We start from the raw sequence: 23159 nt of genomic DNA, 5'->3' as shown, positions 1-23159 counted from the left end.
TAAGGCTTTGTTATTTTAGCTACTGTGCTACATTAGGGCATAATTGAAACCTCTACTGACAAACTAAGCTTTATTAGTAATAGAAAAAAAGGATAAAGAAGCATTCTTCATAGCAGCGGAGCAGTTTTGCTTTTGCTACTGCATACCTGGGCGTGTATGATTGCCCCTAAATCCTCTTTCATCTTACAAGACACAAGCTTTGTCATTCCTGGACCGATGAACAGTATCTTACAAAATTAAGTATCCATCTGGAGATCAGATTACAGCTTTGATTTCACTGCTTCTCACTTAGTAGTCTTTGAGCTCTTAGTTGAGATTTGGCAAGTGGCAGTGAATCAGTGGGTTTGTATTGCACTCTTTCTTGGTGTCCAGTAGTCGAACAGTCGAAGTGTTTAGCAGTGACTGTGCTACATGAATCTCTGGAAAAGTGGTGACAAAAGAAGTAGTGTTATTAGGAGAGGAAGTTCTTGTTGGCGATGATATCATATGCTTATTATTTTTCCTTGGTAACATTAGAAGCACAATATATGCATAAGCATGATAAAAGTGCAATGCTACATGTGCGAAAATGTTACTTTCAGTATTATTTTGTCTTTAGCATTCACCTTTTGGATGGTAAGGCTTGTTATGTTTTTCACTTAGTGTTTTATGTGGTCTGAGGCAATATTGTCTATGTTAACTTTTGGGGTTTGTTTTCAGTTTTTAATTTACAGGACTTTCCAAGTGTTTTACATTTATATTTCATTCTTTGACTAGGTTTGATATTTTTAGATACGGCAAACTGCAAATAAACCAGACCATAACAAGAATCACAACTACATGGTGGTGTTTGCTGGCCAAAGGCAGTGGTAGTTGTTTTGTCAGAAGTTGTCTTACCCTAACATTTAAACCAGGCCAGGTACATACCTGAGAAAAATATTTATTAAATGTCTGGCATTCAGAACAGGCATCATATAACATGTTGGACCTCATTTCTGTAGAAAAAAATGTGGGGGCATTCTGGTCAAGTTTAAAAATGAGTTTCTTTACTCAACCATATTTAATTTCATCCACAGCTGTATCTCTTCTGAATGTCATGCGTAGGAAAACTCTGTAAAGGAGTATGAAATATAACAAAATAAGACCCCTGCAAATGTACTTAATGGCTGATCCCATGAAACTTGAAGGTACATCTTGCTGCACTTAATGGAAAAGATCTTGCAAGATGGAATTCCCAGAAGTCTGCCGAGGGCTTTGTCTGTTGTTTTGTTTACCGGCTTTGTGTCACTGGAAAGATGATAATCATAACTGCTGCAGGCTTAGAAAGAGTTTAAGTGATGAAACCGGAATGTTTCCCAAAGCCTGTAGCATTATTTGAAATACAGCAGGCAGCTGGTAGGAGTCTCCATATGGCTCTACATTTTTTTGCAGACAGCCTGTTATACTACTAATGATCTTTACCAAGGATTTTGAGCTTGCTGATCTGCATTTTTTGGTGAATTCTGATCACATTGCATTATTTGGGTGGTACAAAAGTGCAAAAGTTGCCAGAAGACGACTCCCCATAGGGATGGAATTCTCTGCTAAGCAACAGCTAAAGGGAATGGTGTAATGAGCCACCACATTGTGTGAGAATGATTCCAGGAGAAAGAGGGGAGTATTCTGAAATAGTGGTGAAGCAGAGGGTAGTAGTATGACAATTTTCAACAAATGACATAGGGCAGTCCCTTGGTTGCTCTAAATAGCACCAATGTTCTTTGATTCCCCACCCCACATTTTCTCAGTATCTGACAGAATTCAGTGTGTGAAAACCCAAACATAGCTTAAGTTCATTGGCCAAGAACAAAGACACTTGGATGTGTGGATTTTACTTAGGATGGCAAGGGAGTGGGAAGAATGGGGTTTCTGACAGAAGCGCATCACCAGAATTTTTCTCTTAAAAATGAAAATGTGGACACAGTTAATGCTGCCATTTCACAAGGCTGACTTTGGGGAAAACCTGCCAAGATGAATGAACCAGTTTGCACATCCCACAAGTAACGTGGAAAATTTACAAGCTCAAAATGAAGCCCAGCATCATTTTTTTCCCCCCAAGAAATTGTGAGAGTTGTATAAGTTTTTAAAGCACAAGTGCTAGGCATAGAATGGAGCAAAAAGGTGGGTTTCTGGACTATTGAATTCTTCTCACGTTCTCCTACAGTATCAACATTTCGGGGGACAAGAGGGATCCTGTCTCAGTCAGCTGCTTGCTATCGTAGCATCAACACTTTACTATAGTATATGGGATACTCTGCTCTCTTTCTTACCAGACACTTTGAAGTGTTTAGAAGGCTTTCTAATTAGGGCAGTAATTAAGGTTTGGAGTTAGCGTTGCAAAAAGCTGTGTTGCACTGCTGAGGAGTAAAGGGTATATTAAAGCGTGGGAAAACAAGCAGGTTCAGTAAATCACCTACAGGACGTTCTTTAAGAAGTTCTGTTCCCCTGCAAAGAGACACAAGGTTGTGGTCTGCAGAGCAATTCTGGCAGTGTAACGAAGAGCAGGCTCTGACTTTTCTCTACAGAGGGGAGGAAGATGCTTTGGCATGATTTTCATGCTTGAAAATCATGCCTTGGTGTTTTTACTTCTTCTGCCTAATGTGATAGATTTGCAGCCCAGTGAACAACAGCAAAAAAGAGCATGGGAACTTACAAAGATACTGCAACATGTTCCTCCACAAAGACTTTAAATCCTACATCATAAGACATATTCTTTGTTTGAATATTATGTCCCAACTAAGTTTGGCAAAACACGAACATGTTTGCTTTCTGAATAATTTGCCCTAATGACTTTGAACCATTCTGACAAACAACAGTAAGATTGTTAAAGGGCTCTGGCAGGAAGCTTATCCATTGCTCTCATCAGATGTCTACACAGATTGTTGCTTTCTTCAAGCATTATTTCCAAGGAATGCATGGTACTTGGTTTTTGCTACCCTTTCCCCCTGAGCTAATGCCTTGTTTCACCCTCTTTGTTTTTAGTAAGTTCATTTCACATTAAATGGATTCCTCTATCAAAGGGCTTTTAGTTCTGGTTTATGTTGGAACCTTTAGTTACAAGAGCTTTGGTCAAGTCAAGCACTTGGTGGGATTCCTTCTTGCATACTTTTATTTTTATAACTACATGAAGAAGTTATGGCAGTGTATATATACCTTACTGTCATAGGGTAAGGCCTTGGATGAGTTGAAGAAATTCAGTGTAAGATAATTATGGGTAGGCTAGCCTCATATGAAAAATTCTTCAATGTCATTGGTGTCAGTTAAGAGCAGTGACTGCTTCCAGTGCTGTGGGAACTGAATGTCAAATGCAGTTGGCAATGCTTGGTAGTATTTTCCTTCTTAGAATGGTCAGTTTGCATCTGAACCTGCCCCTACCTAAGAAGTAATGTGTGTGAATATATTTTATTTTATAATATATAATTTTAACATGAACTGAAGCCTTTACTTGCTTGTTAGTCATTTTATATTTGAAGTTCAGACTGTTTGAATGTAAGATTAAGCATTCCATCTCTTGTATTTGCCAATTGCTGGCAAAAATGTTGTTGTCAGGGAGATTTTGTAGTGCAGGTTGCACTGAGTTCTGTATAATCACATCACCAAAAGTGACAATGAATTTAGCTATTTTGCACATGCATCTATCCAGCATGTATTCATACTCATTACACACCATAGCGCCCAAGGGTTTTTAAAGCAGCTGAATGGTCCCATCCTGGAGCATTCATCAGGTGAGGAAAAATTATAGAACCATTTTAAATCTACCTTACGGTAATTAACACAAAAGAGAACCCTATACTGATTGATTATCCTTAAAGAGGGGCTGGGGAGAGCTCTCTTTCTCTGATTATAACGGGTACTGCTGTGAAGGGTAACTGGATAGAAATGGGTGGAATGCTGTGGACACCTGCCTGCTGTGTATTGAAGTACCAGCAATAGTTTGAAACGCCAAAGAGAGAAATGTTGGCTAGATCACAGAATGTTAGGGATTGGAAGGGACCTCAAAAGATCATCTAGTCCAGTCCCCCTAGATATTAGAATGCTTTGAGGATCACTCTGTTTCTGAGGAATTTTGGCCTTAATTTTTCAAATACATGCTCATCTCTACTCATGGGTTGCATGTGCATTGCGATATATTCAATGGGACTCTTACTTACAGCCAGTCAGTCTGTCTTCATTATCTCCATTACCTTCAGCTGTTCCTGAAGCATTTGAAAACTGCTGCTTATTTCTCAGCTAACTTTGTGAGGTTTTTTTTGTTGTGATCTTTGTTTATTTGTTTGATTTGGGCCTCATCTGGAATAATGGGTGGATTCCAAAACACAGTCTTCAAAATTATTTTTATCCTGCTGGCAATGATTGTCATAATCAACTCAACTTAGAGGGAATGTCCTTATCTCAATATTGGTGCTGGTGGTTTGATTGTTTTGTTTTTCTTAAATAATTAGTATTCTAGCTAAAAAAAAGCATAACCCAAAACATCAACAAAAACCAGAACTATATCAGATATGACATATGCAAGAGCTAAAGAGATCTAACATCAGGGATTGTTCTTTTTGGTTACATTTGAGCTCCTCTGAAATCAAAACCAGGGGATGTATCCGCTCAAAAGCAAACTCATCACAGTCAATGTCTACATGAAATACCATATGAATCACTGGAATGAAATAGCCATGAAATCCAGACTCATACATTTTCTCTTGTTTTGTAAATATCTAATAGATGCAACTTGAATTCATCCTCTTTTTGAGTTAGAAACTCAGAAGGCGTTAGCAACAATCTGAAATTTAGTGCTTTATGTAAACACCGAGACTGAGAGCAGTAGGAAAAAATCAAAACATTCAAAGGCATGCAACTGGGTAATTCAATAACCCTCACATGTAGAGGCATTTCACTCAGTGGGACTTTAACTCGCCGTGCTGGGCAGGCTGGCTGTTCACTGGGAAGAAAGCGGTTCCCCCCCACCCCACCCCAACGCCATTTACATGCATAGCTGGCCTGGTAGGTGTAAAAATAGACAGGCAGCGCCTGAATTGGAAATGGTCACCGACTGCTGCCTGCAGTTGCTGGGGTTTCGGGTTCTCTGTGACACAGGACGGCTCGGGGAAGGGAGCCTGGCGGGAGCAGCCAGGGAACGGAGCAGCGTGATCCTCCTCCTGGATCGTCAGCGCTGGCCGTCCCTGGGGACCACTGGGCACCCTCGGCGGCACAAGGGCGATCCCACTTGTAGGAGTTAGCAGAAGAACTGATATGGGCAATGCACCGATTTGCCAGGCTTGTCATTCAGATAAGGGTTTAAGAACACAAGGGAACATACAGGACTTGGATAAAAACTCTGACTATTATGGATGCAACAGTGAAGAAAGTAAAGAACCTCAAGCCCTGGTAAGTCTCGGCTGGAGGAAATGGGAGCTGAAGGGAAAAATAAGATCAGGGTTGTGTATGTTAGATTTGAAAAGGATTTATTTGCTGAGCCTGAATCTTACTTGACAGTCTGCAATATTAAGAGTCCTGCTCAATGTATCCGTGTTCAAGCTTTACTTTTGTTGTTGTGACTGACTGTAATTTAAAAGCTGCTGTTGCTAAGGTGTGCAGTCTTTTAAAAGTATTGTTAGCTACCAAAAGGTTTAGGTATAGGAGAGAGAACACCATCCATGAAAGAAGTCCTTCAGATAAATAGATGTGATCAATTATCCCACATAACATGATTGCTGTAAATGAGCCTGCATCGATCGTTCTCTAAACTGAACTATTTCTTTATTTAAATTGTTGTATGTCCAGTACGTTATGTTATTTTCTGTGTTTGCAGTAGAGACAGAGCCCCACAGATCGTTATGCAGATGAAGGTTACAGTGAGTGGGACCAGGCACATGTAATGGGGTTACACTGGTGACTGCAGGACTTGAGAGTTAGACATGCAGTAAGTCATTATATAATAACAGTAATGTCAGTATTTGCTCTGCAAAATGCAAGAAAATAGAAAAGAATACTTGTATCACGTCTATGGAAAATTAAGTGCTTCCATTATATTTCTTTTTTCTTTTTTTTTTTTTCTTCCTCTGCTTGGGAAATTCACTTATAAAATGGTGATTTCCATCAAAATCGGCAATGAAAGGGGGTAGTGTTAAAACAGCCGGACAGAACAGGAAGCTCAGAAAGCTGCTACTGTTGATACATCCAAATTGTGTGTTCTCCCATGTTGATCTGAAATAATACTGCTCTCAGGTCAATATTATGCTTTGCACTTGCATGAATTACTGCAATGCATCATAGGAAATGTAGTTGAGATGAGCTGCAGTGTTTGTAAGGGAAGACAAGATTGGAGGTGCTTGCAGCAGCAGCTCACAAGAATCACAGCAGAACAAGAAGTTCCGCTTCCTCCTAGAAAACAAGTGTAATGCTCTCTGGGTTTTCTGCTAGGAAATTTTCTTGGCTGAATATAATAGTTCTACTGCTTATTTCAGTGACAACACAGTGGGAACAGTTCTTCAGAAATAAAACTTCCTTCGAGCTAAAACATGAAATTAAACTATTTATTTGAACTTGGAGACAATTTTTTTCCTCCCACCAAACAGTTTTTGGTTGAAATAACAAAAAAGCTCTAGCATTTATGATGGGAGATGTGCAGTTGGAGGGAGGGCCAGTGCAAGCACAGGACTTCCAGGGCAGCAGGCTGGGGGGAGGACAGGCCTGCTTCCATTGCTGAGTGTGTGGATTTTTCTTGTTTCAGACACACACTATATTTCCCTTAAGGTGGATGTTCTGAACCTGTTAGACAATGTGTGGAGGCTCCCTGTGACACAGATAAGCAAACACAAATACAAAACAGTTCTCTCTGAATTCACAGTCTCCAAGCTGCCCTTCTGCATAAGGTCAGGTGTTTGAAGAAGCAGGAGTGAGCCAAATCTAGCAGCATGTGATCTTTGATTCTTTTTTTTTCCTGGATACTTTTCAGCCAGCCTTCAGAGCTTTTCATAGCAGGCAGAGATCAATGCTAAAGGGAGAAATTGTATATGTTTTTTTCCAAGCTGGAATATAGTATCCAGGACAATCCCATGTTACCTGTACATTTTGTATGCTTTTATATAGCTGTAGCCATGTGTGCTTAGTTTATGATACTTGAGAAACAATGCCACATCAAGCTCAGTATGATGACTACATGACTCTCGTACAATATACAAAATTCAGGATAATTTAGTTGTTATTCATCCAACTCAAATGGCAGAACTGCTTTGCCTAATCTAATCTTCTCTAAACTAAAATCAAATACAGCCTGCTGCTTCAGGCCCGTCTTGCTGAAGAAATCATGAATGTGTTCGTTTGACCATCCTGAATTGTCTACATGGTGCCAGCTGATGAGTCAAATTATGGTACTGAATTCAATAACAGCAGTTACGGAGTTTGAAATGACAGCAGCATTACAAAACTGAAACTATTTAATAATCACACATCATAGATTTAATTACTTCTGGTTTTTGAGGTGCTGAAATGAAGAGATCTCAGATGACAAAACCCTGGGGTTCGTTGCATTTGTCATACATTATTATCCCTCTTTGCTTAGATATTTACTTATCTTTGTATTTGTTCTTGAAAGTACCTGATCCAGTCTTGCTTCATAGTGCTGGAAATATGGCTGGATCACATTGTATTTCAGACTACCTATGGCTTTCTGAGTTTCAGGGCAGGGTCATTCTAAATTCCTACTGCATCAATCAGAGGAGGAGAGTTCTCTCTCTGTTCAGAGTGGTGGACTTGGCAATGTGGACTTCATGCCATTGTACGAGACAGCGGGAGAGTCAGTGTGGGGAGCTGATGTGAAGCATCGATGCTGAGAAGTGGTAAACTGTGCTGATCAGCAGCTTGCAAAAACTTGGGAAATAACTGTATTTGCAGAATGCAGGACTCATGGTCCAGCCAGTTCCTCTCACTCCTGTTACTACAGCAAATATGAGTTATTGCCAGAAAGTTTTAAATATTTAAGTAGGCCAGAGCCATGCATTACAGTCTTCTAAAATGGAGGCCTGCAGACAGTGGATAATGCAGCAAAAGAGCTATTAATTCTGTATATTTTAGATACCTTTAAATGGCATGTATCTGTTATTATTATTAGCCATAGGGAGCCTATGTGGTCTGCTTGAATTGAAAGTGTAGCTTCTATACAGGTGAAGTTAGATGAAACTGGTTCCTCTCCCTGCTGCCCAGAGCTGAATTATTTGAAATTTAGGCCAGGGATTACAGGAGTTTTGTTTTTACAGGTAGTGTTGAGCTGGGAATTAAAGGGAAACAATGACTGCTTAATATCATGACCAATATACAAGCAGCAAATGTCATGGTTAGTGAAGAGAAGGGTTTTGCCAGGTTTAGATATGCTTCTAATGTAACTCCCAGATGCTTGGGAATAAATTAATATGAAGAGAGAAAAGGAAATTATCTGTTCTAGGCATGAAGCTCTTTGCAGGATTCCTAAAACAATCTCATACGTGAAACCTGCTTTCTTTCCACAACGGAGAAAGGTAACTCTTCATTTACAGCTTTAGTGTGCATTTTACCTTTCTGTACAAGTAGGGTCTTTAGGATGAGTCTTTCTGGCAGAACTGGCATCGAATTAGAAACTGCTGCATTTTAATAACACGCATTTTGTTTGCACCTATTTTAATCCACCTCAAAGGAATGTGAAATCTTTATTTTTTTTGCCTTATGGTATCAATAAATTTGAATCAATGGGCAATTGGTTAATGATGTTTAGGTAAGTAAAGCTGTTTGATTCTTTAGCACTGATAGCGTTAGAACATTTCTTCTATTAGAAAATGTCCCTTTGGTAAGAGAAGTGATGGAAGATGAAGAAGAATTAGTGAGAGAGGTAGAATTCTCTGTCAACAGTCTGTGATAAACTTCAATTACAGGCTAGATTTTTGTTAAGCCTAGTTAAAACCAAATTCCTGTTAGATATGTTTGGAATGGCATCCTAATAATTCTTTCTAGAGGTGTTCTAGTATTATTACCTCTCTATTTAGGGACATGATTAGTAATGGAAACTTGCCACGGAAACCATTTGTATGCCTGCCAAGTTCTAAAAGTTGTTAGTCGCACCTCAAAATCTCAATATATGGAGCCCTCACTCAAATTTCAGCACAGGAAACTTTCCCACTAAGCAATAAGTTTATCCGTTTCCATTTTAAGAGTAGTTTAAAGCCTTGGTAAAGACTTGAACATTTTTCTAGTTTTTAGGATTACACAAACTGTGGTAAAAGCTTTCATTTTTTAAACCCAAATTCTGCAGGTTTTGGTTTTGGCGTGTGGTTGTGGATTTTGTTTTATTTTTTTCCTATTTTAAAAATCCAGGATAGGTTTTTGAGATTGAATTTTTCTGATATTCACCCTGATGAGTGTAATTCAGATTTGTACACGTTGTTTCCAGGCTGGGATTTATACCAAAATATTTGTTTGTTTTTGAGCATGTGAATCAGGGATTACACATGATGAAGTTCAGCTGGTATTGAAGTGTTGTTCTGGATTAGGACTCTGTTATTGATGTCACTTAATATTTTGAAATCAGTATGGATTAAAATAACTTCTATAATTTCAAATGCTCTATTTGGAAAGAACATGCAGCTGAGCAAAACACTTCCATTCTTTTTCATAGAAGACTATGCAGTTTTGCCTCAGTTCTCACAAATCCTTCATTGACATAGTAAAAGTCAGCTGGCAGCAAGTCCAGTATGTCAAATTAATGAACATAGTGGGAGGACTCCTACAGACGTCTGTGGCAGCTAAGTATCATAAAGGGCTTATAGAAGTCATTTACTCCTTGGCTCAAGTAAGGATTGATTTTACATTAGTTTTTTCTTCCTCTTTTGCTGTTGCTGCATTTGCTAATATTGGCCCAAACTCAGGAACACAGTTAGGCATGTATTTAAATCCAGTCTTTAGCAAAGAACTTAAATATACTTAATGTGAATCAATTGGACTAAATAAGTGGCAAAAATTAATGACATGCTGAAGTGTTTTGCCAAATGTAGTTCTTTATTCCTCTTCTGGTTAAAAACAAGCCAGAACTGATGAAACATTTGTACATTCCAGGTGAAAGAAAAGAGGGGCTGGATGGCTGGTATCCTGCAAGCTCTGGAATTTCAAGGAGTTGTTTGCAAAAGAGTAAAAGATGTCAAAGTACAACAACCATCATAAAATGGAAGTTGTCCCTTACGAATACTAGGAAATTTTCACATCCATATCAAAAGACAGAATAGTTGAAGCCTGCCTTTTCCATTAACTGTGCATTAGTAAAAATTAGAAGGGTCCAGAAGCATGTAAAAACTTTCAGTTGTGTCCTTCTGGAGCAATCTTGTAGCAGGAACTGGTATTCAGATAAAGCTATTAGCAAGGCATAGTTTTCTACTCCTTATGTTACTTAAAAATATATGTTCGTTGGGGTGGGGTAACAGTAACCAGAATCTTTCCAAATACCAAATGCAGCTTTCCGAGAACAGTCTTCATAGTAAGATGTGAAACTGTTCTGATCTGCTACAAAACTGTCATATGCAAATATTAAAATTACTGGAAGAAATATTTTAATTCATCAGTTACTAAAAATATGTTGGAATTATAATACATGTGTTATTTTATGATGTGCTTGTATCACAGTGCATTCATCAACCTAGTTTTATTTTCTTAGCTTCTTTTTTTGCAATGGCTCTTTGCATCTCCAATCATACCAATGAAATTAATTTCTCAAGGATCTTCTAAGTCTTGAGTATTGCTGCACACTGTACTGCTTTGGGCTGCAGCCTCTTTGTCCAACATAAGAAAGCTTTTGCCAGTATGTATAATAAACACGAGCAACATTCCCACCTACACTGGCCCTGTATAATCTTGGCTCCTACACATCCTTTAGCAGATATAATGAGAAACTATTAATTCTGAGGAACATGGGATGTAGTGAAGGGGTCACCTCTGAATTCAGTCACCTCTGTCACAGGCACCTGTGTTTGGCAGTCATTTTCTTTGTTTAAATATGTGCAAGCTAGTTTTGATTTGAAATCGCTGGATATTTTAATGCTGGGTCATATGTAGCATATAGTACAACAGCTTTTTCTTATAGCTATTTCCCTGGCTTGTTCCTACACAACGCTTTTTGCTGTAAATAGCAATAATCTTTATTTCTAAGTTTGGACTCATGTCTGTACTGTATCTGACATTACGATAAGAACAACTCTGGCCAGAATTCCAGCTCAGTGCTGGTGAAAGTGGTGCCAACTTCTTGGTCTCCTTCATGACATCCTGTGATTAATTGGCCAAAATACTCAAAGTGCGTAAATTATTCAGATGCATAGAATATATTTAAAATAATATTTTTATTTTTCTGATTTTTTTAACCATCATCACCAACGTAGAGAGATAGACCCCTGAGATTAAAATAATTAAACACTAGATTTTATTAGCCACATCTTGGCAGAGAATATTTAACTTCCTAGTGATCTTTTGTCTTTTAAAGCTTGTCTTCCTCTTCACACTTCACAGTTCCCGTGTTTCAGTTTCTCATTTCATTTTTTTTTTTTAAAGTTAATTTATTGTAAGGTCTGTAACGTTTTGGTTGTATTGTTGGTTTTGTTTTGATTTTTTTTTTTGTGGACAAGAAGATGCTTTCAATTATGAGAGAGAGGTGTTGTTTAGTTAAGATTGCAATTTTAGAATTGTAGGCTTTTTAGTTCAACTGCTTATTAAAAAATTCTATACAACCAAATGTGCATAGTAAGGTGAATTAAATTTGATATGCTTATATGTGCTTGGATGGGAAAACCTGTGTGATGAAAATACTTTTTTGAACTTGAAATAAGAAAATTGGCAGGTTGTTCATCCAGGGATTTAGATACTCACATTTCTGTAAGATCCGAGATTTAATCTGTCGTCCTTCATGTCTTCTAGTAAAGTAATGGGAGGAAGACATATATGTTTATAAACAAAGGAAGTGGCTTTGAAAGTAAAGCACTATTGTATTTCCTTTCTCTCTGAAGATGAATGTTATTTCATTAGAGGCTGGGAAAATATGTTTCCATTATAGCTGTTATTATCCCATTTAACTCATTTACTAGTGTTATATTACTGAGCCTGTGCCATTGCAAGTGCAAGATTTAGCTCATGTTCTGGCATGCACATCAGAACCGCAGGCTGAGACTCTGCTGTGATAGTTTAATTGAAATAAAAGGAGGCAAAAAAAGCACAAGCCTTCACCTTCTTGCAGTCATTGCTGTATCTCAGGTTTGCAGTTCACAGTATCACCATTGTGCTGTTGTGATGCCCTTTGGAGATCAGCAGCACTTTCAGCTCAATGTAAAGAAAAATAAAAATCATAGAATAATTTTGGTTGGAAGACACCATAACCATAACCTAACTCTAGCAGTAAACCATGTCCCCAAGAACCTCGTCTAAACACCTTTTAAACCCCTCCAGGGATGATGACTCCACCGCTTCCCTGGGCAGCCTGTTCCAATGCCTGACAACCCTTTCCATTAAGAATTTTTTCCTAATATCCAATCTAAACCTCCCCTGGTGCAACTTGAGGCCGTTTCCTCTCATCCTATCACCTGCTACTTGGGAGAAGAGACCAACACCCTCCATGCTCCAACCTCCTTTCAGGTGGTTGTAGACAGGGTACAAGAGATAAAATGTGAGTCATGGAGAAACTACCTGGTAAGCTTAAGAGAGAAACAGTTTCACGAGGAAAAAGAATTCCTTTTGAAGTCCCATCTTGTACATTTGACAAATATGTTGGGTAATGGTAATACCTCATCTGTGCCGGTTTTAGAGTTGCACCCAATTAAGCAATGGCTGATTTGAACAGATGGTTTCAAAAATCAGAGAATAACCAAACCAATTGGGACAAAATTAAGTGATTGTCTCAAGGGTATGAGCATAAATTTATACTCTAGAAGATACGGCATTATAAAAAAAAATATGTTTAGATATCTGTCATTTCCCCCCTGCTTCTTTTAAGTACTGGATAACATCAAGAAGCCACAAAATACTGAGTGTATATTATGCAACTTTTTTTACCGCGGTGAGCTGAATTCTCAATTTCAAACATTACCTGAATAGATTAACATGTTGAGCTACCAGTCAATTAAGAGCCTTAAGTGAAGAAAAAGAGTTAACAAGCCGTCATCATTTGACTAATAATCGAAACTGCTGTTGAACAAACACTCACTTACAACTCTGAAGTTTGTAAACGGCATTAACACTGCCAGATAACCCTGAAGACTGCCACATCGACAAATTCTGTCTTAATGCTGATTTTAAATGGAATAATAATACAGGATTCAATTTAGCAGGAAAGTTTTTATAACTACTAGTGATTTTGAGTTTCTTGATTTATATAATGCCTACAAGTGAATAGCAGGTTTTGCTTACCTACTGATCAGGGCCAGCCTCTTAAAAACCTATATCTAAATAAATTTTCTCTATAAAAAGCACAATGTCCCAGAGTGGATGCTTGAAGGACAAGTTTAAAAGGGTTGTTACTATTCAGATACACACTTTAATAAACATACAAACCAAAAATGTTAAGGTATAAAATTATTATTTGGTTATTATGCATCAGTTTTGAATTCTGGTTTTGCTGTCATTCAGTTAATTAACTGTATTTAACAGATGAGAATTGTTAGTAGGTCTTGTTGCTAGACTCTGTTCTCCCACAGTGATGTTTGTGATTATGGACAGGCTGGGGTCATTCACCTCATTTGGAGAGGGAGGGCTGAGGAGCCAACCTGCAGGAATAATTTTACTATAGACATGATTTCAAGCAAGTATTTGGATGGTTTGGATAATGTTATCGTATTAGACTTGTCCTTTAGCTCTTGAAAACTGAAGCTTCCTACTCCCTCAGTCTTTCCTTCTTGTGCATGAGGCTGCTTTCACCATCAAATTTGAATAACTGGAGAAATTCCTGTGAGTTTGGTACAGCATATGACTTCAACACTGCACATCATGATTTATTTTGGCACATCTCTATAAAATGCGTTTCAGAAACAGGCACATGTTGTGCACGATAAGGAATGTGGGATGCTATGAGATGAGAAAGGCAACTGGAGTGAGAACAGAGGACAGAAGGGGAGGTTTATGACTATTTGTATAAAATACTAGTTTCCATATATGATTTAATTACTGAGGTTCCCTGAGCTATAGCTTTCAAATTTGGGCAAAATTCTGGCATTACAATTAGAAAGTTAGACGTTGAATTCATAGCCTTGCATTCGCTTATTGTTAAATCAGGGATGTCTCTATTTTCTTATGCAACATCTGACAACTGGATACTTATACAGAACACTTTTGCATTCTGCTGTGAGTGTATGGAAAGTTATAGTGTTTTTTTTTTTTTTGCATCGTAGTTTATTCATAGTGCTCTGAAAAATTCTCATTTCTGGCAGAAATTGTTTTTCATTAGTTGAAAGTTAATAAAGAAAAGCTAAAAGATAGGTGTTGTTTATAAGGTTCAATAACACCAAATATTCCTCACAAATCCATAATGTGTATTAGAATTGCATTGTAAACAGATTTTAAAAAGAAGTTAAAAAACAAAGTAGTTATCAAATACTTGTACTCTCATTGCATGTGTATTGGAAGTTGTTTGTTGTTTTTTGTTTGTTTCTTTGTTTTTACGGTGACTGTTGTCCTTCTGTGATCAATATTTGGCTTCTGTAGAACTGCAAGTAATAGTCCAGAATTGATTATGGTTGCCGTGAAAAAGTTCTCTATGGAGCAGTCAAATGTGAATGTTAACTGCTGTTAGTAGTGCATTTTTGATAGAACAGTTTAGATTTCTCAATTTAAAACATTAGAAAAAGCTTGTTAATTCAACAGACTGTCAGTTTGTCCCATGCCATATAATATCACCTAAGTATTCTTCAACCGTTCTTATCTTATTCTAATAGCATAGTAATGACATATTGATTAGATAGCACAGTCTTAGTGCCCACATGTAAACAAAGTGATCCTTAATTCTTTATGACCTGAACTATTTGTGGTATGCAGAGATGCCAGCTGAGACTTTGCAAATTAACACGTCATCACTGGAGTTTCCCAGATTGCCAGCCTCTCGTGTTGGTGTGGTTGCTGATAGCTGCTCAAGGCATGTTCTTCTTCCTTTCTCTTCCTTACTGGTAGAGTGCTTGGTTTTGAGTATGATCTGCACACACGCATGTAACTCCTAAGAATCTCAGAGGTGTGTGCACGGGAAGAGATTATGTGATAGGTATCATATGGTGCAATGGACTCTGGCTTCATGTTTTTATCTTCCTTCTTGTAAAGAAAGTATGTTCAAATGACAGTTTGTTGACAGATTGTCTTCACCAGTCGAGAAACTAGTGAAGACCGATATGCTGGCTTCTGTGCCACTGAAATGCGTCATGAAGTCATGTAAATCGACGTGTAAGGAAACAAAATATTTCATGAGATTACTGAATCAAATGGAAAAGCCCACAGATCACAAAGCATGGCTTCTTAGCATGTTAAGACTACAGAAAACTGTGGCTGTTGGCTCCTGAGACAATTTTGTCAAAATGGATTTGAATTCATAATGTGCCAAAGTGAGACAATTGCTGAGACAGTAGTACTGATGAAAATGCTTTTAAAGACCTTGAAAGAATGAGGAAAAGGAGAACCTACTGACGATCTACTGAAAAATTACAGTTTACAAACCAAACCAGGAAAGAAAATACAGATATGAGTACTCCTAACTTCTAGGACTTCTAAGCTTCAAAACACAGTGCTGAATATTTTGGGTATTTCACGGAAGCTCTCACTGGTACCTGTAAGTGAATTTGTATATGAAGCAGCTGGATTGCTGCTTTATGTCTTTTATCTGTGTGTTCAAGTTTGATTTAAATGAGAACATCATGCAAGTCTGTGAGAAACCATTTTAAAACAGGAGAGGCCAGACTATGAAAAGATAGGTACAATTATATTCATCTGAGATCAGTACATGATACAGTGAGAAAGTTCATAAAAAAACCCAAGATCATGTGGGCTCTGATTTTCAAAGGCACTTAAATGAAGCATCGAGGTCTCATTGTGTTTCAATGGGTTTTTAGCAGTTTTGTTACTCTTTTATTCATGGCCAAGCACTGGTATTTCAGAGTGAAAACATACATAGCAGGAGATGCTCCTGGGATAAAAGTGCCTGTTACATGGACCTTATCATTAATTCATAACTCTTCATGTATACAAGAAGTCCATATTCTGCATTGTGATTGATATTCAGGTATACATAGTGTCTTGAAGTGAGATAACATGACACTAATTTAACTTTGAGAAAACAAAAGCATGAATCGAGGACATGAGAATCTATTTTGTAAGTGCTGCTTACATCTTCTTAGCCAGAAACAAATGAAATATATTAGTATGGTCTCAGCTACAATCTGAGCTTCCAGCATTAATTGGAACTTAAACATTTTTAGCCTTTCATGTTACTCTGTGTGAAAGCAAAACAAGCGATGATTGATTCATCCCTAATAGAACAGAGCTTATAGTTGTTAAGTTGTTGCATCATTCTCTCTTAACCTTTTAGAAGTACATATGATTGCAGTTTTGGCATGTGAAATTCCTGTAGAAGTAGTAAAGCATGAAAAAAATGGGGGAAAAGAAGGAAAAATGTGTGTTCTATTGAGTGCAAAGTTGCTTTTCCCATTAATTTCAAGAGTGTCCGTATTTAGCCCTGATGTGCTCAAATATTTGTTCTCGGTTAATGTTTTTACCAAGTCAGTTGATTTTTCAAGGGTATTTAAACATGAAAATATAATTTTGCTTCCCTATGTGCACATAGACATCATAGGAGAGGGTGCAGTGCTCATAGCTGTCCTTCGATCTTAAAAAGGATCTCTTTCAAGTACCTGTGGAAATGTGCTCCTCTGCCAAGCCTCATCTGAATGCCTGACTGAAGCCTGAAGCTATAGAAGGGTTCTGTCAGTCTGAATTCCTGTGCTACCTTCCTCTTCACCCTGCTGTGCATTTAGAAAGACAGTCTGTTTTCTTAACAGTAAAAGATGTGGAAAATGTGCTGAAGTTTGCTGAAAGGAATTTAAAAGGAAATATTTTTGTCTTGGCATGTAGCGCAGTTGTAAGAAGAATCGTTCTGATGACACCCATCTGTTGCAGATTAAAATAGGCTGGAATCGAGGATTGTGAAGAGAGTTAGTACAGCGTGATAAGTAGGGTGACCAAAATAAATGCATCGAAGTGGATTGGGTGACTGAAATAAATGGCTTTGTCAATCTGTATTAATAAGCTGAAAGTGGGAGGCTTCTGGGATATTCTCAGGATGTGAAAGAGTGATTTTCACCTGGTGTTTCTGGCAGGGAGGTGAAATTACGAAAATCATGCTCAATCAGAGGTGTTTCAGTGGAACACCAAGTACTAGTCCAATAGTGTGCACACCCTTCTGTGCCTCTCTAATTATGTCCCCAGAAAACAGGCTTTTACAGTTATTAATCTGCTTTTTGAAACACACTCCTTCTCTGTTTATTTTTTTAAAGTATGAAAATTGTTACTCTGTGTGTGTTCTCAAATGTTTATTCTGTTTAATCATTACTACTTTTGCACAAGATATTTTTCTCCTGGTATCACCAGTTGCATTATTAGCCAGTTTACCTGTGTGTAGGTTCACATGTGGGTGAACATCAAAGTGTATGCTGGTTTCAAATAGCTAATGTAATTTCATGCTATAACCGTAAATAAAGGCAAAACTGGCACATTCCTTGCTCCCTTGCTTAACAGTACTTCCCACAACCTAGCTGAAAAAATGAAAACTTTTTTTTGTTTTTTTTTTTTCTTAACCTATAAATGCTAATGGGACTTTAAATGCAAATGTATGAATGCAGGCAGGCTAGGAGTGAGCATATTTACAGCATTATCCTGGATTTAGATACTCAGGCTTGAGTACTTCATCCGCTTTGTTCTATGGTTAGCTACACTGGCAATGCTACCCAGTTTTGTGGGAAGTTTTTTCCTTTAGCATGCCCCATTTCTGTGTCACAGCTGATAAAATATATCCACAGGACTTTTTTGCTCTTGTATATTGTTTTTTCTCTAGTGTGTACCTCTCTGTTAAGCCAGTGTGTGTGCACGAATATGCATTGTAGTCATGTAACTTTTAATGACAAGTACAAATCCAAAACCAATATGTTTTGTTAAGTAGCATAGCCAATAACATAATTGATTATTATTTTGTAGAGTTTTGAGCATATATATATAAAACCCAAAAAACTGTGGCTAGTAAGTTGACACTTGTTTTTCTTGTTGCTAGTATCAGTGACTATATTTTCTGGTTTTTCATTCGTTCTTCATAAATTCTGAACTTAAGCAATCATCGAACTATTTTGTTTGCTCTGACAGGTCTGCAGTTCTTTTGTGCCAGTATTACCTTGTTTAAGTATGTATATGCTCATTAATGCAGATACAATGCAAAGTCAGTTCTCTTCATAATTTTATTCTCCTACAGCATAAAACGTAGTAACCTTTCACTGCTGATGAAGTTGTGCTCTCTTTTAAGCAGGAGCTAACTAGAGATTGTTTTCTTCTTTTTACAGTCTGACAGCAATGCAAGCTTTCTCCGAGCTGCCAGAGCTGGAAACCTGGACAAAGTAGTGGAATATCTGAAAAGTGGAATAGACATTAACACATGTAATCAGGTAAGATATCTGAAGGACAGAAGTTGCAAGAGTGAGTTGCAAGAAACTCCCCTCAAAATCTATTTTGTTCAGGTTAGCTTACTTCATACAGAGGTTTTGATTCATCTCGAGCTTCGTCTTCAGTCTTGTTCTTCAGTGGTATCTTTCTACAGTAAACTAACAATGTCCATAAAATCATGATGCTTTTAGAAAAGCTTTGCATTAGAATTTTCAGGCTTCTCCTTCCTGCCAGTTCCCCACAGGTATGGATACGTAAGTTGGTGAAGTACCTATAATCAACACTTAAGGTGTGCTGTGGTAGTCAAACATGAATGAATCCGCTATTGTGATGTTCCAGTTCTAACCGAACCACTGAGCATATGTATATAGAGTTGCATTCCTCAAAATACTCAAGTTATGCAAAAAAAGCTCTAGTTGTGGAAGTTATTCTATTATGTAGTATTCTTTGGATACAGGTAAATACTATGATAAAATACGCCTGGATAGCAAGTTGAAGGTTCTCAGTAATTCCAGTTGGTTTCTTTGTAGAAAGCTACAGTTGAGATGTCTGAAAGCATCTGTGTTCTGCAAAACCCACCACCTCCCTGGTCTGCTTGGCTTTGTATTGCTGTAACAGAATGAGATTGATTGTCCTGAGACACACTAAGAGAGATGTTTCTGCTCCTAATGTAAATTGTGTCCAGGAGCTGAGCTGCTGGTTGCCCTGGATGAACCTATTGCAAATAAATAAAATATTTAGGAAATACAACTGTATTTAGCTTTGGAATTAGTAAAGAAATTATATTATGACTCCATTAAGCTGTGACAGCTAATAAACGGCTCTCCAGGGCAGCCGGAGGAAAAAAAGGCTGTTGGAATAGCATTTCTAGTTTTTATTTATTTTTTTTAACAACTGAGGTAAAATGTACACATTTTCCAAGTCGATCATCAGGCTGAAAGCTTGAGTTGTTTCCTGCTCTGATATATATGAATGTGGGCTTTAGAAGCCATAGGTTTCTAAGGCAGCAAACAAATGTTACTAAAGCATGGGTGTTCTTTGGTAGCAAGAGCAATAAGGTCACATGAAATCTGAAATCTTAGTTTTTGTCAAAGAATTTTAAGAAAGTTGTTGGGCAGTATGCTCTGGAATAGTACCCTGCCAGCAGTGCTGGTGGTGAATTCCCCAGTCTCTGGAATTTGGGTTGAAATTACTGTCTCTCTGAACCCTCCTTGAAGAAACCAATATTTTGGTTTCTTCTTTGATATCAGGAGGCCACTTCTATGAAAATCGTTGGAGAATTGATTTAGAAACCTGTAAGGGAATTGCTTTGGAAGGGCAGAAAGAGTTCTAATGAGTTTTTCAAAGACAGTATATATACATCATCATCTTGCTTTTTTTTTACTTGTGGTGTACCTTAAACTTATAATAATAAGAAAGACCTTTCTACTGTTTTAACCAGTCTCTTTTGCATTTCTGGTGCATCTTTAACTTCAGTGGTTCAGTTCTAATGATGATATCCTTGGTCTGTTGGTTATTTAATGACCAAACCCCTTCCTGGTCTTGATAACAATTTAGAAGGGATATTTCGGAACTCTGTAGTTAGTGCGTGACCTCAGATATCTTCAGTGGGTTCAAAAACACTCCTTCATTTTGAAGTTCAAAGGAAGCAGGAGGAGGTTTTGCACCCCACAATGCCAGCCTCCTCCCTTAGGAGCGGTTGCTGGAACTGTAGAGGTAATTGCTGCGCTAAGATCAAATCCAATTCCAAATGTGGATTCACGTAATAGAAAGAGCAGTGTACTCTCTGGACATTATAGAAATATTCTAAACTACTTAATCACACTGAAAGCAGTATGGTCAGCCAATTGATTCTCCTTAGCCACCCCACACAAAGCACCTGATCCCCTGTGACCTGAGATGCGGAAGTCTGAGGTTTCCCTTGCTATTTTTGGGAGATCTCAGCCCGTAAGTAAACATTCAGTGGGTGGTATTTTCAGCTGACTAGCTAACTTGTGTCCAAGCAGATTAAAATCTTATCGCTCACTTGCATTAGCAATGCAATTCTTATTACCCTGAGATGGTTAGAGAGAGTAGCGATGGTTTTTAACCTTGTTTCACAAAACTACAAACTTAGATATGTTCTTATCAGTACTTAGATATGTTTTTGTCTCTGGTTAATCTTCTCTATAAAATAAATTGTTTCACATATTGTTATAAAAGGGTACTTAAACTTTCTGCTTAAAATACTACCTCCCCTTTCAGGAAAGTTATTACTGCTGTAAAAATATACTGTTAAAGTTTCACTGTTTATATGACTGTAAGGTGATAGAATATTTTAGCTTGGCTCTTTTTTAAGTCTGTTGTATAAATCCAATTACTTTTGCTTCACAGCATAGGGAACTGCATTTGCAATGCTTATTTAAGTGGCTAGTACCATCAAATTTAATAGGGCTGTAACTGTGACTTAAAATAAGTATGCAAGTAAGTGTCTGCATCAGTCCTGAAAAAGAGCTTGACATTCTGGTGAAATCAATGGCATTTCTTTGAAGGGACGCTTGAAAGCTCCAGACGTATGGTGTCCAACTTTCCCCTAACTTTTAGCCAGATTTGATCAAAATTACCATTAACTGGACAATAGCTACCAATTTTGAAAGTAAAATTGCTTAAAGGATTATTTTAAATAGCATTAAAATCAGTAAATTATTCAATAGAAATGTCACATAAGCTGTTTTGTGACTCATGCATCATGAGATGGACTAAAATTTTAGCATGCCATCTAAATAGAAACTTCAAAGATTACTCACCTTCATAGACTAAAGCATCAGGTTCAACTTCTTGGCAGCACAGATTATTCTGTTTGACTCCCACAATGGACAAGCTGTAAAGAACAAGAGTTCCTGGTGAAAAGGTGCAGGTTTTCAGGGAAAGTCTGGGAGCAGAGAAGACTGTGAAGATGCTGCCCCTGACATACATTTGACTGTACTATCTGTCTTGGGCAAGGGTTCTGTGAAGAACAACTGTTAATGAAAGGTGTCATTACTGTGGGATCCTTGGTTACACTCCCATATCCCTGCATGTAGTGACTGTAAGAAAAAAACTCCTGTGCTTTGTCTGTGTTTGAGAACATAAGGAGTGTATCCATGCTGTTAAACGACCTGCCTCCCAAGTTTCAGCCTTGAGTCCTCGTTCCCTAATCATCCATGCTCTATTAGTTGGCTCTTGGGCTCCTTCTGCATAAAGCAGCTGGGGTATTCTCTGAGATGAGACCTGGGAGCAGTGCAGGGGGTGCTCAGCCCAGGGGACCGGTCTCATGAAGCAGGGGAAGCCTGTGCTGGGGGAACTGCTGCTCCTCTGAGCAAACCTTGGCTCCATAAGCCTTGTCTCAGACTGTGAGCCATGTTGTGCACAGCTTACTTAAAAGAAAAAAACCCAAACCAACAGTAAAAACACCCCACAACCCAAGGAAACCCAAACCTCCTTATGGGCTGCTCAGGCTGCTGTGGGGACACCGAATGCAGGCAGTGTGAGCTGTGCTGTGTTGTGCTGCTGGCGGCTGGGGCACAGGGGCACAGAGAGCCAGTGCTGACATAGGAATTCACAGCATGGGGGACAGGTTTTTTTAAGTTTCTTTATATTCTCAAGAACTCTAAGTCCTTACTTCTGTGAAAAAAGTACGTGTTCCATTTTAAAACTACATTTAAGTCCTAGTTAATTTAGTTTAAGTGTGGAGCTAAGTACTACTCTGAAGAAGGCTGTTTTCCTGAACTGGAGCTTTATACTATCCAAATGTTATCTATGCCACCAAGAAAGCCTCCACAGAATTCCTTGCTTCTTTTCTGATACTTACATGCTGACATTCAGACTGGAGAAATGTCAAACCTAATTAAAAAGTCCACAATTGTGGACACTATTTATTTTGGAAAGAGTAGATGGAAGAATAAGAAATGAAGTAACCTAAAATATTTTGAGACATTACCTTCCCTGCTGAAGAAAAGCTGCAGATGATTATAGTAGGCATGTGTCAAATGGAGTTTAGGATACAAAAGGGAGAGTGGTTCTGGTGCCTGTGCCAAGGAATTTAATGATGAGCAGAATAAGAACTCGGGCATTCCATGTGCTGCTTAATGAAAACACATGGTAAGATTCTTGTCTTACTGTCTAGGAGAAAGTCTCCATTAAATGACCTACTGTCAAGAAAAAACTTGCTGAGTTATATGGGACACAACTGGTCAGCTTCAAGTTCTCTGGCTAGGAGAGAGTAAATTTATACTCAAGTTCTTATATTGAAATAGATTCAGCAAATTTTATGTCTCAGAATTATAGAATCATTTAGGTTGGAAAAGACCTTTAAGATCATTGAGGCCAACCAATATTATCAAAAAGGATCAGCCCCAGGACAGAGCACAGTTAATATGATAATTACTTTGAAAGATGACGTCTTTCTTCCAGTGTTCATAGTCTTTGCTTGCTGTGAGAGGAGTACAACTAGAGTT

The 23159-nt window shown here is 38.0% G+C and overlaps 1 protein-coding gene across 50 annotated transcripts in view; it reads left to right on the top strand.

Annotated features, from left to right (window-relative positions):
* ANK2 (ankyrin 2) overlaps window positions 1-23159 on the top strand; it is a 366844-nt gene that overhangs the window by 193498 nt on the left and 150187 nt on the right. For 16 of the 50 annotated variants that reach the window (XM_071808135.1, XM_071808142.1, XM_071808141.1 and 13 more), the window contains one exon: window positions 18585-18686. In XM_071808135.1, coding sequence (XP_071664236.1) covers window positions 18585-18686 — 102 coding nt within the window. Of the gene's footprint in view, window positions 1-5084; window positions 5395-18584; window positions 18687-23159 lie in introns of those variants that run through there. The other 34 variants (XM_071808176.1, XM_071808153.1, XM_071808155.1 and 31 more) reach the window with 6 other exon arrangements.

Source organism: Patagioenas fasciata, chromosome 4 (genome assembly GCF_037038585.1).
Source record: "Patagioenas fasciata isolate bPatFas1 chromosome 4, bPatFas1.hap1, whole genome shotgun sequence".
Taxonomy (NCBI): domain Eukaryota; kingdom Metazoa; phylum Chordata; class Aves; order Columbiformes; family Columbidae; genus Patagioenas; species Patagioenas fasciata.
This window is presented reverse-complemented; position numbering and strand designations above follow the sequence as displayed.